The sequence below is a fragment of the Littorina saxatilis genome, linkage group LG3 (genome assembly GCF_037325665.1).
Source record: "Littorina saxatilis isolate snail1 linkage group LG3, US_GU_Lsax_2.0, whole genome shotgun sequence".
Taxonomy (NCBI): Eukaryota; Metazoa; Mollusca; class Gastropoda; order Littorinimorpha; family Littorinidae; genus Littorina; species Littorina saxatilis.
In genome coordinates, this window is record NC_090247.1 from 14839213 (window position 1) to 14857491 (window position 18279).

At 41.5% G+C, this 18279-nt stretch overlaps 1 protein-coding gene across 1 annotated transcript; it reads right to left on the reverse strand.

Moving 5' to 3' along the window:
* LOC138961701 (arylsulfatase I-like) lies at positions 1–9363 on the reverse strand. The gene is made up of 6 exons (XM_070333371.1): positions 8541–9363; positions 7289–7550; positions 6751–6907; positions 3225–3425; positions 2104–2325; positions 1–585 (listed from the first exon to the last, which is right to left on the reverse strand). Exons 1-6 carry the CDS (start codon positions 8926–8928, stop codon positions 274–276), a joined length of 1542 nt encoding a protein of 513 aa, XP_070189472.1. The 5' UTR covers positions 8929–9363; the 3' UTR covers positions 1–273.
* Positions 9364–18279: the final 8916 nt, after the last annotated feature.

The window sequence follows — 18279 nt, forward strand, 5'->3', positions numbered from 1 at the left end:
TATAAACATATTCTACATACATAAAAAGCAAATAAGCCTACAAAACCGCTCCAGTCCAACCATATTCCGCGTACACAATCATTACTTCCACCCCATTCCCATTTTGAAATATCGCAACAACAGACTTCCAGATATATATAACACGATCACATGTGTTCTCTGTTTGCATGTTTGTCCAGTGTCTTGTCCCCACATAAAGCATATTAACTCTACCTGTCCCAAGATAGGACAAATGGTTCTAAGAGGACGTTAAAACTAATTATCATCGACTCTTTAACACCACCCTGGCGACCAGATATTGTTCCACAACGAAGGGTCAGATGCTATGGCCTTTCCTTTGTCTACTGCAGGCACTAAACTCTTTCTCTGGCTTTCCAAGCGACTCCTCAAGTACTCCAATTTTTCTGGCATGGCCTCGGCCAAGTTATTGGTCTCTCCTGGATCCGAACTCAGATCGTACAGCTGAGGAGCCTGTGTGTGGCCCGGGTGGCCCGGGTGCGTAAAGTTTGGTGAGCCTTCGATGAGTTTGAAGTCGTCGATCCGTATGGCTGCATTGTTGTATGTTTCGTCTATGTTGTAGACCACCTGCAAAAGGAGGAATAATTCAGATCAGTGGAAACAGGACCTATCTTCACACAAAAAAGGGCAAAACAACGTATCCGCCAGAATCAATCCGAGCCAGAGCAGTACATGTATTGTAAATAGTTATTAAATTACATATTCTTACTCCCAATCACATATAGCATTTGACACAGTCTGAGATGCTAGGTACTGAAAGCGCTAACCCGTCTAATTCAATTAAAGGGAAGCAACCCCATCACCGAAAAGGCAAACGTAGCCATGGTAACGGTCCGGTATCCCGGGAGTTACCTCCCATCTAGTGGATACTACGTCATTTCCTACCACCACACGTGGAACTCATACGACTTTTCAGCAGCCTCCTGAGAGGGTGTGGTTTTTTTGCGCTCTGTGGCTACCTTGGAGAGTTCCTCTCCTGCCGGCCACGTTACTCGTCTTCTCCCATGCGGGCTCCTTTGGGTGAGCTCGTTCATGTTTTTTGTTTATTAACTTTTTCGCTGATGCGTTGCTGAGTTTTTCGTCCTCGGGGACTTGGTTATCAGCGACTTTCAGTGTTTCAGGGTTAGCGCTTTCAGTACCTAGCATCTCAGACTGTGTCAAATGCTATATGTGATTGGGGTAAGTATATTAATCAAATGAAAATTTACTTAAGAAATTTTATAATAAGGTTCAGTGCAGGTCCATGTAATTCGTTTGCTTCTACATGTATACATACAAATACCTGTCACAGCTCTGTCGGGATTCTGAACAAGGGCGGATCTGGGGGGGGGGGGGGGGTTACACGGGTTACGTAACCCCCCCCCCCCACCCCCAAAAAAAGAGGTAATTTATTGGCTGAGGATGCACCAGATAGCTCTATTTTGCTTCTTTGGATAAAAAAAATTTCCGGGGGGGCATGCCCCCGGACCCCCCTAGAGGCCTAGGCGCCTTCGGCGCCGTCAACTTGTATCATCGCAGTCATTTTGTAACCCCCCCCTCCAAAGTGAATTGATCCGCCCTTGCTGAACAATTAATACACATTTAATTAGTGCTCGTATGATAATTCTTGTAATCCTCTTCAAACTGGTCTGCATAAACTACCTTTGGAACTTTGTGACGCTTAACGAATTCATTGATATACATGTAGCTTGATTGTCATAATTATACGAGTAAACCCTGGCGTGTGTTCGCGTACGCGCGCGCGCATGTGTGTGTGTGTGTGTGTGTGTGTGAGAGAGAGAGAGAGTGTGTGCAAACACACACCAAAGTATTCATGGCAGCTAGCGTTTCACTATAAGCAGAGATCACTGGAGCTTTCAGAAGTTCGAGTGTAGACATCAGACAAGCGTCATATTCAAGCACACACACACACTCACACACACACACACACACACACACACACACACATTCACACACACACACACACACACACACACACACACACACACACACACACACACACACACACACACACCGTGCACAGACACACACACACCACACACACACACACGTACACACACACACCAGTGCATATAGATTACAAACCTCGCTTCTAGGACTGGGGCCATCAGTGCTGAGCGCATGCCAATGGTTGAGACCGTCCAGGTCCTTTGGAATGGGGGTGCCGGTAATTGATACAATTGTGGGGAACCAGTCCACCTGGTGGAACAGCCCGTTGTAGGTGTAACCTTTGCTGCTGAGGTAATACTCGCTGGCCACCAAAGACATCACTCGCGTTCCACCTTCGTACAACTCGCCATTTTCACCCTAAAGTCAACAAGATAAAGTTATTTAATTTCTGTTGTATTGCATTTTTTGTTCAAAATGCATAGGGTTTGAAATCTACTCTCGTTCTCATTCCATCTATGTAAAACTCTCTTTTTTTTCACCCAGAGAAACAAGAACAAGTTATTTAATTTCTGTTGTGTTCAGGTGCTTGTTTTTTTGAAGATGACATGGGTATGAAATGAGTTATTGCTATCTCCGCAATGCCAAATACATGCACACCTTTCCGGATCGAGATAGTCAGTGTGGATAAAATGGTAATACGAATAATAATAATAATAATAGTATGGGAGATTTATAGAGCGCTTTACATTCTCAAAGCGCTTTACAATGACAAACATACATAATACATACAAAGCAAAGCAAAAGCATGTGCAGCTGAGAGGAATTTTACAGTGATGCATACATGTATCAGAATGACCGCATGGCCCATTCCTTAATGACGTGAGTGAAATAACACTATTAAAAAATAATTTTATCGGGCCTTGCATTGTGTCCTTTTTCACAGACAGTGTTGACGTCATCACTGTCTGAGATTTTCAAGTACGAAGAAAAGACGATTTAAAAATTGGCCTATATTAATTCACCATGAATTGTCCATTATCAGGCTGGAAAACAACGATTCTTCTCTTGAATTTTGTTGCTCAGCTGATTAGTGTGCACGCTTCATTCAGTCACCACACTGAACTGATTATCAACTAGTATCAACTATTGTAGCGCTTGCTCGGGTCTTTCTGTTTTGGTAGTCTTTAAATGAAATCCAGTAATGTAAACATTTATTTATGCATGTTAACTTGATAAGATAGGAAAGGATTAAAAAAAATGAGTGCCTACTTTGATGTTTAGATAAAGATGGAAATTGTCGCTGATCAAAAACTTACGCGAAAAGGACCGTTACTGCTTCCCTGGGCCGTCACTCCACCGTTGTCTGACGTCACAATGATGACGGAGTTGCCGAGCATGTTTTTGTCACGTAGCTTTGACGTCACGTTGGCGATGCCCTCATCCATCATGGCTGCCATGGCGCACATTGCCCTGCGTGACGTGTCGTTGATATGGGCGCAGGTTTCGTTTAAATAGTTCTGCAACACCATGCAAGATAAATGTGGGTTAACATCCGAATAAGTACGTATGGTTCAAAGTTGTAAGAAAGGTAGTAGGAATATTGCGTGCGTGCGTCTCCGTCAGTCTATCTCTCTGTCTATCTGTCGCTCTCTATGTGATTTTGCGTGTTTGTACATATCTTTTAACTTTTTTGATTGATCGTTCATCGATTCAGTACCAACGACTTTATTCAGTTCAGATCGAGCCAAATTAAATTGCTCGGTGAAGCAAGATTTTCATATCAAAACAGTGGAGGCGAATTCAGTATTAGAGCTCACAGTCCTGTGTTATAGCTGCCTTGTTTTGTTTAGCGTGTGCTGACAAAACACTAGCCCCTGCTCGTCAAGCGTTAAACGGTTTGTCTTTCGCCGCTAGCCTGCAGGCGAGTTGGCGTTGTTTATCTCTGGTGGCCACTGTTTATAATTCAGAATCTCGGAACCGAGTCTCAGTAAAAACTCTTGGAGAAGTCTGCAAAGCGAAGACCAGAGCTTTTTTGCTATGTATGTGGGGGTTTTGCAGACGACATTTTGAAGCATACGCGTTGCCATGACTGCATCAAAATGTTGTATTAAAAACTTCGATAAAGTATCTCAGTTGCACATTTTAGCAAGGTCAATCATTATGCTAATTTAAAATCGCTTCAAGCACTTATTGATTAAAACCAAAACTGTGAAATATAATCTGCTAACACTTTCTGTTATCTATCTAGAGAGTATTGCCAGGATGGTCACGTGCTTCCGTCTTAAATAAACGGGATTATGTATGCCACAGTATGGATGAACCGAGTTGCATTCACTGAAGTGGCCGTAACACAGGTTAAATAGCAATCTGTTAAGCACACAATCTCCCCCCCCCCCTCCCCAGCCCCCCAAACAGATTAACAAAATAAAAGAAGATGATTTTAGAAACAGCAGCCGGAGAGAGGCCCGGGGGGGGGGGGGGGGGATTAAAGATTGGAATTTAATTATAATTGGATAGATCCGCCGCACTGCCAAGAAAAGTGTACAGTGTTTCACTCACTTTCCCGAAAATATATGCATCTGTGTTAAAATTGTCAAAATGGAGTTCCAACTTATCATCAGTGATCAGACATAACTTAGATGATCAATGTAGGCTATATTATATCTCTGTTATCATGCACTACTGACTCAACAACACAAATACTTGCTGAATATAATATCTCTATTTGAAAGCATATCCAAAGGAACCTTTTGTCTCTGTTGATAAATATCGAAGTTCATTGCATTATCTTTACTCTAGACTTGTATTCAGTTTCTCTGTCAGAGCGGCAAAGTATCGTCTGCTACAGACACCGACCCAGCAGTAAGAAAGCATAGGCTCTAGCTGAATACATTTTATTTTTTTCTCGTCAAAAGTAGAAAATACATTCATTCGTAAAGAAGAACTAGGGTTTAGATGAAAAGGTTAGTCAGTGTAATATCATATATATACCAATAGATTAAGGAAGATTTTTCAAGAAAGTGCCGATTGTGTTTTTTGTGGTTAGGCCTATCTTTTATCGCGAGTTCCGACAGTAGCGGCTCGGTTACTGCGGACCAGCATAACTGAGTTCACACAGAACTATTCTCAGCTGCACTCAACATGGAAAAAACCCTGTGTTAATTGTTTCAAGACAACCACATTTTGTAACACTACTTTGAAACTTCTGCTTCTTGTCATCATTATAATCATTGCAAGGGCTCCAGGAACTGAGAAATGTTAAACACACTTAAAACCACGTAAATGTTACAGGAAGGCGCCTTTACCGCCTATGCATGGTGCCACAGATTTCAGCAGCTAGCGGCCGCCGTGACCTTGCAAGGCGGAGCATCGAAATTTGCGCGGAATATTCAAAAAGCTTAAACCACACTCACTTTTTTTTCTTGAAAACAGCATAAATATTGTTTTAAGCGTAATAAGTTTAATCTGTATGTATGCTGGAGGTGTAAATGCACTAACATGCATATTTTGTTGCTTGTAAGATGTAGTGTTCACTTACAAAACTTTGACAAGTTTGGTCTTTCGGTTGGCGGTGTAATGTGATTCTTATGTACCGCAGGGCCGGACTACCGGGGGGGTTATGGGGGTTGCGCAACCCCCCCCCTAGCCTAAACATGTACCTTACTTATTTAATTTTTTTTTTTATTATTGCTTTTTTTATGCCGTTTCATGCAAAGAGCGACCATTTTCCTATCTCAGAATATGACCTACCCGTCAGCTTCAGGGGGCTTCGCCCCCTGACCCCCACAACGAGGGGGGGGGTGGGTTCTAGGGTTTCCGGACCCCCCCCCCAGCCAAAAATAAAAATATTGAATGAGGTATGCATTTCTTTATTTTACATTGAGTTTCAATTTTTGGGGTATTAATCAGTGACAAAATCTGCTGCCTGAAACTGGTAATGATCATCCTCAGAATGCACCAGATTGCACCATTTTGCATCCTTTTTTTCAAAATTTTCCGGGGGGGCATGCCCCCGGACCCCCCTAGCAAGCTAGACGCTTCGCGCCGTCGGCTCGGCGCTTCGCACCTTCACACCCATATCTTCACAATATACTTTTTAAAAAAACCAGTCATAAAATGAACTGATCCGCCCCTGCCGCCAGGGTGGACATCCCCCTGGGCCACCACTGGCAACCCCCCCCCTCCTCTTCGCCTAGTCCGGCCCTGTACCGGTTCGACATGTAGGAAACAGCAGTATTTAACTGATTTCTTCCGCATTGAATGTTTCTTTGTGCAATCAGTATAGAAGATTGCAGAGAGTGTATTCTGATGATTTAAAATGTGTGTATTATTATTAAGCAGCCCTGATAGTACTGACTATGTCTCTTTCTACTAAACTGACTCAGTGTGTGACTTCTTAACTGTGCACATTTTCAGCCAGAAATTCATTTCTCTTCCTTGTCTTGCTTGCAAATTTGTTCTTTCCTGGCCGAGCGATAACATAAACACTCCTGCCAAGGGTTGTGTTCTGCGATGTTTTAGAGCTCGGAAAGGCAGCAGAGGGCTTGTCATCAGCTTTCCCTAAATGGATTGCTTGAGGGCTAATAAGGAAGGGATACTGCTATATCAGTGGTGGTTGTTGACATCTTGTATATATACAGCTTGCTGAATCCTAATGCATGGGCCAAAGAAGGAAACTCGGCTCCACTGATTTGATATGCACAACCAGAATAGACGACGAGAAATTGAGTTATTGACAATCGACAAACACACGTATAGTGACAACCAACCAAACACAAACGCAACCAGCCAACCATCCTACCAACCAACCGAAGATGACTGATGCAGTGATGGCTTAATTACCTGGGGCACTTGGACTGGAGAGTGCACAGCCTGGAAGGAGATTACCAAGAAGAGTGGGACAGCGACTTCATGGTTGCGGATGATGTCACCAGCTCTTCCCACTATTACGTTGGTGGAGTGTGTTCCCTCCGCCTCAAAGTCTACCATCTCTCCCGTTCTGCACATTATTTGAAATTAAAATAACACAACGTAACGTACCGTAACGTCACGGCACGTAACAAGACATAACATAACACAACACAACACAACAACATAACATAACACGTCATGGGTGCAATGATGTCACTGGCTGTGCCCACTATCACTGCCGGTAGTTCAGGAGCCGAATTACATCTAAACACGCATACACCTGGGTAACGCGACTCTTGTTGCTGCTAACTACCCAAAGGAAGTAGGCTACTAAGCAATCCGAAATTCCCACCAACGGGATGATAAAGTGATGATGATGATGATGATGATGATGATGATGATGAACAAGAATAACATACACAAACAACAACAACAACAACAACAACAAATAATTCAAAACCAAACGTACCTGAAATCATAGTGTCCCTTAGCATCTCGATGCGTGTAGTAGTCCAGGTGGTCCGTGTAGAACCCAGTGAAGGAATCGAACCCCCTCTTCACAGGTGTGTACTTCCAATCGCAGAATCCAAGGTGCCACTTGCCAACCAGGTAAGTTTTATAGCTCAGTTTTTTCAGGTGGGCGGGTAGCATGGCGAAGTTGTCGGGTAAAAAAGTCGGGGTGTATGGGTCCATCCTCTCGTGTTGTAGGCCCATGTGAAATGGGTACATCCCTGTTGGGGAGAAAAGTTCAAATGAAGATGGAGTTGTCGGAGACTGGCTGAATTCTGATTGATGGGTAATAAATGGCTGAAAATAAAATGGAGATTTGCGTTGCTCGTTTGTTTGTGTGTGTGTGTGTGTGTGTGTGTGTGTGTGTTATTTGTCTGTGTCTGTGTCTCTGTGTCTGTGTCTGTGTCTGTGTCTCTCTGTCTCTCTGTCTGTGTCTGTGTGTCTGTGTGTCTGTGTCTGTGTGTTTGTGTCTGTCTGTGTCTGTGTGTCTGTCTGTGTCTGTGTCTGTGTCTGTGTGTCTATGTCTGTGTCTGTGTGTCTATGTCTGTGTCTGTTTTTGTGTGTCTCTGTGTGTGTCTGTGTGTGTGAGTGTGTGTGTGTGTCTGTGTGTGTGTCTGTGTCTGTGTGTGTGTGTGTGTGTGTGTGTGTGTGTGTGTGTGTGTGTGTGTGTGTGTGTGTGTGTGTGTCTGTGTGACCTATTCACTTAAATCAAGCGGTTCTTGGCTGTTTGTTTGTTCGTTAGTTTGTTAGTTGATATGTTTTTGTGTAAAAAGATTACATTTTTATTCAAGTGTTTCATGGTGAATACATGTACGCCACTCTTTCGGTCTCGGTCTTTGAAATAAAAACTGAGATTTTTTTAAGCGAGCTTTGCACGAGCGCTTTGCTACATGTTAGTTATCAAAATTATACTGAATTGTAAAAGTAAGATTTGCAACAACAGCAGGTCTGACGTAAATAAGACATGATGGCGATGATGAGGGGAACGACGATGACGACGACGATAGTGATGATGACGACGAGGACGAGGACGACGATGATAATGATGATGATGATGATGATGATGATGCTTTTGTTGCTGGCAAAGAGGAGGAGGGGGCTGGCATGATGACCACGACGACGACAACAATGATAATAGATGGTATTGATAAAAAGTATTATTTTTCTCCACACTCTTCTTCCAGTCTTTACGGTTGAAGACAAATACAAACCTGTAAAAGTGGCTGCACGGGAAGGACTGTCAAAGGGATGAGCATAGGAATTGTTGAGCAGCACGCCATTTTCCAACAGAGCTTTCAGCGTGGGAGTGCGCATGTCTGGGTCGTTCCATTCGACGTCATTCCACCCTAAATCGTCCACGATGATGACAATGACGTGAGGATACGCAGACGTCTTGCGTAATTTGACGGCAACGCCGAGGAAAAGGACGAGGATGACGAGATAAATAGCTATGAAAGCGATGAGGATTTTGGGGCATCGTCTGCGACAACCCACGTCCTCTGTTTCCTCTAGGTTGGACTCTTCCTCTATCACCAGCTGGCTGTGTTCTCCCTGTGACGTCATAATCAACGGTTCTCTGGCTGATGACGCCCCTGGCATTGACGTGGAAGTAGCTGTGATGACGTGCTAGGAGTGCGTGTGCGATAGACGGCAGAATCCTCTTGAGGATGTCTTTTTCAGTGACGATGGCTTACAAAAAAGGACTACATAAAATGCCTTCAAGAAACCGGCATCGAAACAGCGATAACAACGATCGATATGCCGTAACTAAGGTCGACAACTAACACAACGATCAAAAAACACATGCACACTGTTTCTTTGCGTTGAAAACGAACAGACACCAAATCGCAGTATTTGCACTCTTCCAAAAGCCTGCTTATACGCATTACCACTTGTAACATGAACACTCCATGCAGTGCTAGACTACACCACTGAGGTAGATTTAACCACGCAGTAAATAGTCACCACTCCGCGCTTCACGTGCACTAATCCAAATCCAAAACACACACAAGATAAATTCCGTATAAAACTCCACACCCAAAGACGCTTGAGGATTTCGACAGACACCGAAACGCATGACAAATAAGCTAATAATATAACTGCTGCGTTCAAAGCATTTTTAATAGTTTATAGATTTTGGTGAACAGCTTGTGTGTGATTATTATTGATTATCGTCAAAAGTCGTGTGCTAATTACAATCAGTGACGAGTAAACTGGAAGGATCTGGATTAATCAACCTTCCGTGTGTAGGCTGTCGACCTGCGGCATCGATTGTATTTTTGAGCTAACCGCTTCAGATTTCCTTCGAGTACAGCAATTGGACTGATGAAGTACATACGTTCAGACTGTACCTTTTCAGCAAAATCAGTAAATGTATCAATGAAATACAGGGTGACCCCCCAAAAAATGCAACCCTAAAAGCTGCTAATAACTTCTACATCTGTTGTCCGAGTCACTTTATATTTGGGGGACATAAACTTCAGCCTAAGCATGATCCTTCCACAAAGTGGCAATGTGGTAAATTTAATGGTCTGACTTTTGTGCAATTTCAAAAAGAGTTTCCTGTCTTCTTCTTCTGCGTTCGTGGGCTGAAACTCCCACGTACACTCGTGTTTTTTTGCACGAGTGGAATTTTACGTGTATGACCGTTTTAGAGTTTCCTGTTACCTTTGGGATAATCTGATCGTCTGAGTATTCCCAAGCACCCCCCTCAACCCCCCTAGATCATCGTTGACCTAAAGAAAGCGGTTACAGGTAGGTTCAGGGCAATTCCTAGACAGGAAAGTGTTCGTGCCATTGACTATTTCGGAGGTGTAATTTGGAACACATTGTGGAGAAAAGGTAAATGTCGGACCAAGTTTACCTACAGACTCGAAACTTTGTAGAAAGGTCGTGGACGAACTGAAGTTCATGCACAACAACTATGAAAATATTTGCTAAACTCAACTGACTGGAAAAAATAACCCATTCGTTGTAAAGTTACACTTGCGCAATATCGCGCAAAATTCATCAATGACTTGAATACAGCCATTACAGCCAGGATCAATGCATTTCCCATGGATGAATACGTTAATGTCATTGATGAATTTTGCGCGACATTGCGCAAGTGTAACTTTACAACGAATGGGTTTCGAAAGTTGATTAAGGTATACTCTGTCATTCGAATTACTGAAAAGGTAACAATCAGGAGGGCTTAAATCGGGTTAGTTTGGTTACCGCTCAATTTCAATCCTCGTAAGAATAATAATAATAATAACAAGTCGCGTAAGGCGAAATTACTACATTTAGTCAAGCTGTGGAACTCACAGAATGAAACTGAACGTAGTCCGCCGCTAGTGCAAAAGGCAGTGAAAGTGACGAGCCTGTTTGGCGCGGTAGCGATTGCGCTGTGCTTTACTGTACCTCTCTTCGTTTTAACTTTCTGAGCGTGTTTTTAATCCAAACATATCATATCTATATGTTTTTGGAATCAGGAACCGACAAGGAATAAGATGAAATAGTTTTTAAAACGATTTCGGAAATTTAATTTTGATCATAATTTTTATATTTCTAATTTTCAGAACTTGTTTTTAATCCAAATATAACATATGTATATGTTTTTGGAATAAAAAAAATGACGAAGAATAAGATGAAATTGTTTTTGGATCGTTTAATAAAAAATTTATTTTAATTAGAAGTTTCCGATTTTTAATGACCAAACTCACTCATTAGTTTTTAAGCCACCAAGCTGAAATGCAATACCAAACCCCGGCCTTCGTCGAAGATTGCTTTGCCAAAATTTCAATCAATTTAATTGAAAAATGAGGGTGTGACAGTGCCGCCTCAACTTTTACAAAAAGCCGGATATGACGTCATCAAAGGTATTTATCGAAAAAATGAAAAAACCGTCCGGGGATATCATACCCAGGAACTCTCATGTCTAATTTCATAAAGATCGGCCCAGTAGTTTAGTCTGAATCACTCTACACACACACACACACAGACACACACACACACACACACACACACACACACACACACACACACACACACACACCCATACACCACGACCCTCGTCTCGATTCCCCCCTCTATGTTAAAACATTTAGTCAAAACTTGACTAAATGTAATAAATGAGCATTTATATAGCGCAACATCATAACTTTACAATTATGCTCTTTGCGCTTGACACATTTAAAATTAAAACACAGTTATACAAGCATTTACACCTACATTCATAGTCAGCAACGCTTAATTAAAAGCATACACCATCAAACATACATTACAAAAGATTCTTCCACTAACTAAGTAATAAAAACATGAATAAAATAGGTAGTGAAAACAAGGAAATACCAGCTGAATACCCTTAATCAAACAGAACATGTTATCAACAATACTGAAAACAGCTCTAGATGTTTATATACATTATCACTAAAACAACAAATACACTACATGTAGCCTACTGATGGACTGAGAAAACAAAATCAGGGGTTGTATTTCTTGAAGAGGTGCGTTTTAAGTGCTCGTTTGAATGCTTGGGGTGACTGAGAGTGGCGGATGTGAAAGGGGAGAGAATTCAATTGTGTGGGTGCGGCGCAGAAAGTAAAAGTGCTGTTGAGTCGATCCCCGAATTTGGCAACTTTTTTGGAAATTGCACAAAAGTCAGACAATTTGATCTATGAACTTGTCACTTTGCGGAAGAGTCAGGCATAGGCTGACGTTTATTTCCCACTAAAAGTGATTCGGTCCACAGATGTAGAAGTTTATAACATTTTTTAGGGTTGCATTTTTTTGGTGTCATCTTGTACAAAGCAAAACTGAAAGATGTGTGTGTTGTAATATATAATATATAATATGTGTGCGTGTGCGTGTGTGTGTGTGCGTAGGATAGTTGAGCAACATGAACTGTTGTGAATAGAACATTGATGTTTACTCAAGGACATAATTATCGAAACATTTGTTAATTTTCAGCTGTTTTTATATTTAGTCAAGTTTTGACTAAATATTTTAACGTAGAGGGGGGAATCGAGACGAGGGTCGTGGTGTATGTGTGTGTGTGTGTGTGTGTGTGTGTCTGTGTGTGTGTGTAGAGCAATTCAGACTAAACTACTGGACCGATCTTTATGAAATTTGACATGAGAGTTCCTGGGTATGAAATCCCCGAACGTTTTTTTCATTTTTTTGATAAATGTCTTTGATGACGTCATATCCGGCTTTTCGTGAAAGTTGAGGCGGCACTGTCACGCCCTCATTTTTCAACCAAATTGGTTGAAATTTTGGTCAAGTAATCTTCGACGAAGCCCGGGGTTTGGTATTGCATTTCAGCTTGGTGGCTTAAAAATTAATTAGTGACTTTGGTCATTACAAATCTGAAAATTGTAAAAAAAAAATTGTTTTATAAAACGATCCAAATTTACGTTATCTTATTCTCCATCATTTTCTGATTCCAAAATTATATAAATATGTTATATTTGGATTAAAAACAAGCTCTGAAAATTAAATATATAAAAATTATTATCAAAATTAAATTGTCCAAATCAATTTAAAAACACTTTCATCTTATTCCTTGTCGGGTCCTGATTCCAAAAACATATAGATATGATATGTTTGGATTAAAAACACGCTCAGAAAGTTAAAACAAAGAGAGGTACAGAAAAGCGTGCTATCCTTCTCAGCGCAACTACTACCCCGCTCTTCTTGTCAATTTCACTGCCTTTGCCATGAGCGGTGGACTGACGATGCTACGAGTAAAATGGCATTGCGTTCAGTTTCATTCTGTGAGTTCGACAGCTACTTGACTAAATATTGTATTTTCGCCTTACGCGACTTGTTTTGGTGTCATCTTGTACAAAGCAAAACTGAAAGATGTGTGTGTTGTAATATATAATATATAATATGTGTGCGTGTGCGTGTGTGTGTGTGCGTAGGATAGTTGAGCAACATGAACTGTTGTGAATAGAACATTGATGTTTACTCAAGGACATAATTATCGAAACATTTGTTAATTTTCAGCTGTTTTTTGTGTGTGCTTTTGTGCATTTGATTTTCAGAGGCAAGTGCGGTCTCCGGTCCTCTGTCGACACTTTTTTTCTCAAGTACAAGCAAGTTGTTTAGAGCATACGATTGAGACATGAGTGGCTTGTGTGACAATATCATGATGTGTGAACATATAATGTACACATGCAGCAAAAAATGGAAAATCTAAAAACAGACGACACAAACAAATAAACCCACAAACAAACAAACAAATAAAAACAAACAAACAATTTCCTATAATCAACATCCTGACTGCTTGCTGTGGTGAGTTAGAAATATTTCACGAATAAGTTTCTCTTACAAAATTAATTTATTTGAAAAAGAATTCCCACTGAGAGCACACACGCTGTTCATTTTTGGTATGTGATCAAGTGAAGGGGTCGATAGCCTTATCCCATGTAAATGCCTGGCCAGATCTAAGACGGGGATATAGCTCAGTTGGTAGCGCGCTGGATTTGTATTCAGTTGGCCGCTGTCAGCGTGAGTTCGATCCCAGGTTCGGCGGAAATTTATTTCACAGAGTCAACTTTGTGTGCAGACTCTCTTCGGTGTCCGAACCTCCCCCCGTGTACACTACATTGGGTGTGCACGTTAAAGATCCCACGATTGACAAAAGGGTCTTTCCTGGCAAAATTGCTTAGGCACAGTTAATAATTGTCTACCTATACCCGTGTGACTTGGAATAATAGGCCGTGAAAGGTAAATATGCGCCGAAATGGCTGTAATCTACTGGCCGTATAAAATTTCATCTCACACGGCATCACTGCAGAGCGCCTAGAACTGTACCCACGGAATATGCGCGATATAAGACTCATTGATTGATTGATTGAAACGAACGGGAAAGACTTTGCCTTTCAGTTTTACTGAGTGATACGTTACTCGATTGAATCGCCGATTTTTGGTGGTAAACACGATCGCTAACACGAAAAAGTATGACGGCTTACCAGTGCCAAAACCTAGGTTTACCATTTTCACGTGAAATTAGTAATTAACAGTGGTGATTACACATTTTCATTTTGGCCTCGTTTTCAGTCATAGTAGTCGGACTCTTAGAGTCCGCACTGAGAGGCTACAACGTCCGGCAAACATCGCTCTCACACTATTTCTGAAATATCTTTGAATAGAAGGCCTTATCGAGCAAGTTATCCGACATGAAGATGCATTTAACAGTTTTCTGAAATAGCGCTTTCATGAACGTTGTTGTGGGTATCTTAGAAAAGAATAATCGACCCCGAAAACGTTCGAATCGAAGCTGTTTGTAGCAGACGGACTTTTGATCGGCTGTGGTCTCACACTTTCACATATATTTTCAATGGAATTCCCCAATCGACAAGTTGTCGGGCAGACAGCTGTACCTCATATGTGACCCTCCACCACGGAATGAGTCGCATGTCACCTTTGCATGATTTTCATATTTTTTACATTTTCCTAAAGAGGCTTTTATGCTCTACCCAGTGGTAAAAACCGTTTTAGAAAAGGGCGAAAACTGTTTGAGTTATAAGCCTGTGACTAAGGTGACCCTCACACTGTTACCAGACACTCCCCGGACTTATATTAAGCCAAGCGCAGAACCGCGCGAGGTGACATGCGACTCATTTCGTGGTGGAGGGTCACATATTTGTTTCAACTTCCACAACTTTCAACTTCCACAATCTGCTCTTTAGTGTCTTAGTAAAGGACAATTGATCCTAAAATGTTCGAATTGACAGAGGAAAAATGGCGCAGGCCGGACGTGTGCTAAACTGGTCCGACCGTTTAACAGACGGCTCTGTTCGATCGAGACTCTCACGCTTTCACAAATATCTTTTGACAGAATTCATCATTCAACAAGTTATCGGACAGACAGCTTTATGTCACGGTTGTCTGCAAATGCGCTCAGCTCTTATCGTTAATTTGCATCGTATTAAAGAACTTGGACCAGAACATGTGGTTTCGAATCGAGAGAAGTTTTACTGCAGTGGCGGTGTAACAGTCGCGCATGCGCATTGAACCCTCACAGTCACGAGGAACATGATAATTAGTAATTATGTAGTGAAAATTACTAATTTTAAGTTTTGGCTCTAGCAATCCGTCAGGAAGCGAGCTAAAAATTTGTAATTTCCACGTGAAAATTAGTAATTAACACCACAGTAATTGTAATTTTCACGTAATAATTACAATTATGTAGTTCTGGCACTAGTAAGCCGTCATACAAAAGACTATCTTTAAGGATGTTCTCCTCCTTCCGCCTCCCCTTCCTCCTCTTCCTTTATTCATTTCGCACCCGTCGTCACAAACACACAGACCCCTCCCCCATCTCCTTCAAATAGAGTAGCCCCATAAATACGTCTGCGCGACAATAAACCGTGTCGGTAAAACTGAAAATATGCGAAGCGCCGGATAGAATTTCACAAGTCAAAAGGACGCGACAAGATTGCTACACAGTGACCAGTGAAGATGCCTGCAATCACGAATGTGCGGCAAGTAATTTTCGTTCTTTTTATCATTTTATTAGTTTCTTACCTTTTTACATTGAGTCAAGTTTTGACTAAATGATTTTAACGTAGAGGGGGGAATCGAGACGAGGGTGTGGTGTATTTGTGTGTGTGTGTGTAGAGCGATTCAGAGAAAACTACTGGACCGATCTTCATGAAACTTGACATGAGAGATCCTGAGTATGGTATCTCCAGACATTTTTCATTTTTTTGATAAATGTCTTTGATGACGTCATATCCGGCTTTTCGTGAAAGTTGAGGCGGCACTGTCACGCTCTCATTTTTCAACCAAATTGGTTCAAATTTTGGTCAAGTAATCTTCGACGAAGCCCGGACTTTGGTATTGCATTTCAGCTTGAAGTCTTAAAAATTAATTAATGAGTTTGCTCATTAAAGTTGTCATTAAAATCGATTTTTCGCAAACAGATTTAAAATTGATTGCATCGTATTCTTCATCACATTCTGAATCTAAAAATATATACATATGTCATGTTTACTCTTAAAATGTGATCACAATTAACGAAAATAGATCAATTAATCTTACGATTAAAATTTAAGAAATCGATCCAAAAATGATTTCATCTTATTCTTTATCATTTCCTGATTCCAAAAACATATAGATATGATAGGTTGTACTCAAAACAAGCTCAGAAAGTTAACAAGAATACAGAAAAGCGCGCTTTCCTGCTTAGCACAATACGCTACCGCGCTAATCTGGCGTGTCAATATCACTACGTTTTGCACGTGGGAGGTGAGCGATTTCCTTCACGCGGGGATTGACGAAGCTGTACTGTCTTGGTGAAAAAATACAGTGCGTTCAGTTTCATCCCGTGAGTTCGACAGCTTGACTAAATGTAGTAATTTTGCCTTACGCGACTTGTTTCCTTTTTGCGACTTAAAAGTGTTGTGAGTTCCAATGCGACTTGTTTTCCCTTTCTGCACCAGGAGTTAACTACTAAAAAGGAATGAATGATAATGCTTGTGGGGTGAGGTGTGTGTGTGTGTGTGTGTGTGTGTGTGTGTGTGTGTGTGTGTGTGTGTGTGTGTGTGCGCGTATACATGCATGCGTGTGTGTTCACGTTTGTCCACACGCGCGTGCGCATGGGTGTGTGTGTGTGTGTGTGTGTATGTGTGTGTGTGTGTGTGTGTGTGTGTGTGTATGTGTGTGTGCTTAACTTTGTGTGTGTGTGCTTGTGTGTTTATTCAATCAATGTAAACTTGGACTATTTGGTCATTTAATAATAATAATAATAATAATGGAAACTTATAGAGCGCTTACCTAGAAGCTCTAAGCGCTTTACAATGACATTGCTATACACATGTACAAAACCAAAATACAGCATTAAGACACAAAAAGAACAGGAGTACAAAAGCAAATTCATCGTTGAAGTCCATGCAGTCACAATAATACAAACCCACGCGTGCGCACGCACATACGCGTGCGCATACACACACACATGCTATCAACACACACATGCACAGATACACACGGACACACGTTCACACACACACACACACACACACACACACACACACACACACACGCACACACACACACACACACGCATACAGACAGGCGCACACACATACATACAACACACACACATACACATGCACTCACACATGAATACTAATATACCTACACAATCTGCATACATGGCGTACACACACAAAAAAGCCGCAGATATAATCACAAAACCAAGCTCGTGCTTATGCACATCCATTTATCTAACTAGATAAACCGATTTGCAGTTTGCACAAGGAAAAGAGAAAAAGTAGCAGCACACGATTTCCAGATCACTGGCTGCTGCAGGGGTCACCAGACAGTTTGGGAGTTACTGGTTAGTCTAGAAAATGCTGTGTGAACAGGTGCGTTTTCAGATTTGATCTAAAAGAAGAATAGGATGGACTATGTCTGACAGAATAAGGAAGGGAGTTCCATGTTTTAACAGCAGCAAATGAAAATGCGCGTTGTCCATGTACTTTTCTTTTTTTTGTTGGAATTCGGAACATTCGAGTGTCAGCGGCAGAGCGCAGCGATCTGGAAGGGACGTACAGGTTTACGAGTTCAGACAGATATGAAGGTGCAGAACCAGTGATGATTTTAAAACAGAGACACGAGCTTTTGTACTTAATTCTTTGATTGACCGGAAGCCAGTGCAGATATTTCAAAAGGGGAGTACAAGGTTGCTTCTTGGAGGATTTACAAATTAATCTTGCAGCTGAATGTTGAACCCTTTGCAGTGGTTGGATGATAGTCTGGGGGCTACCGATTAGTACTGAATTACAAAAGTCTATTCTAGATAGCACACACGAAGAAATTAGTGTTTTGGTGGCCTCTTCAGTCAGACAAGAGCGGACTGAACTAATCCTTTTCAACTCAATGTATGCGGCCTGGCAGGTTTTGGTGACATGCTGTTTCATAGTCAGATCGCGGTCAATAATGACGCCAAGATCGCGG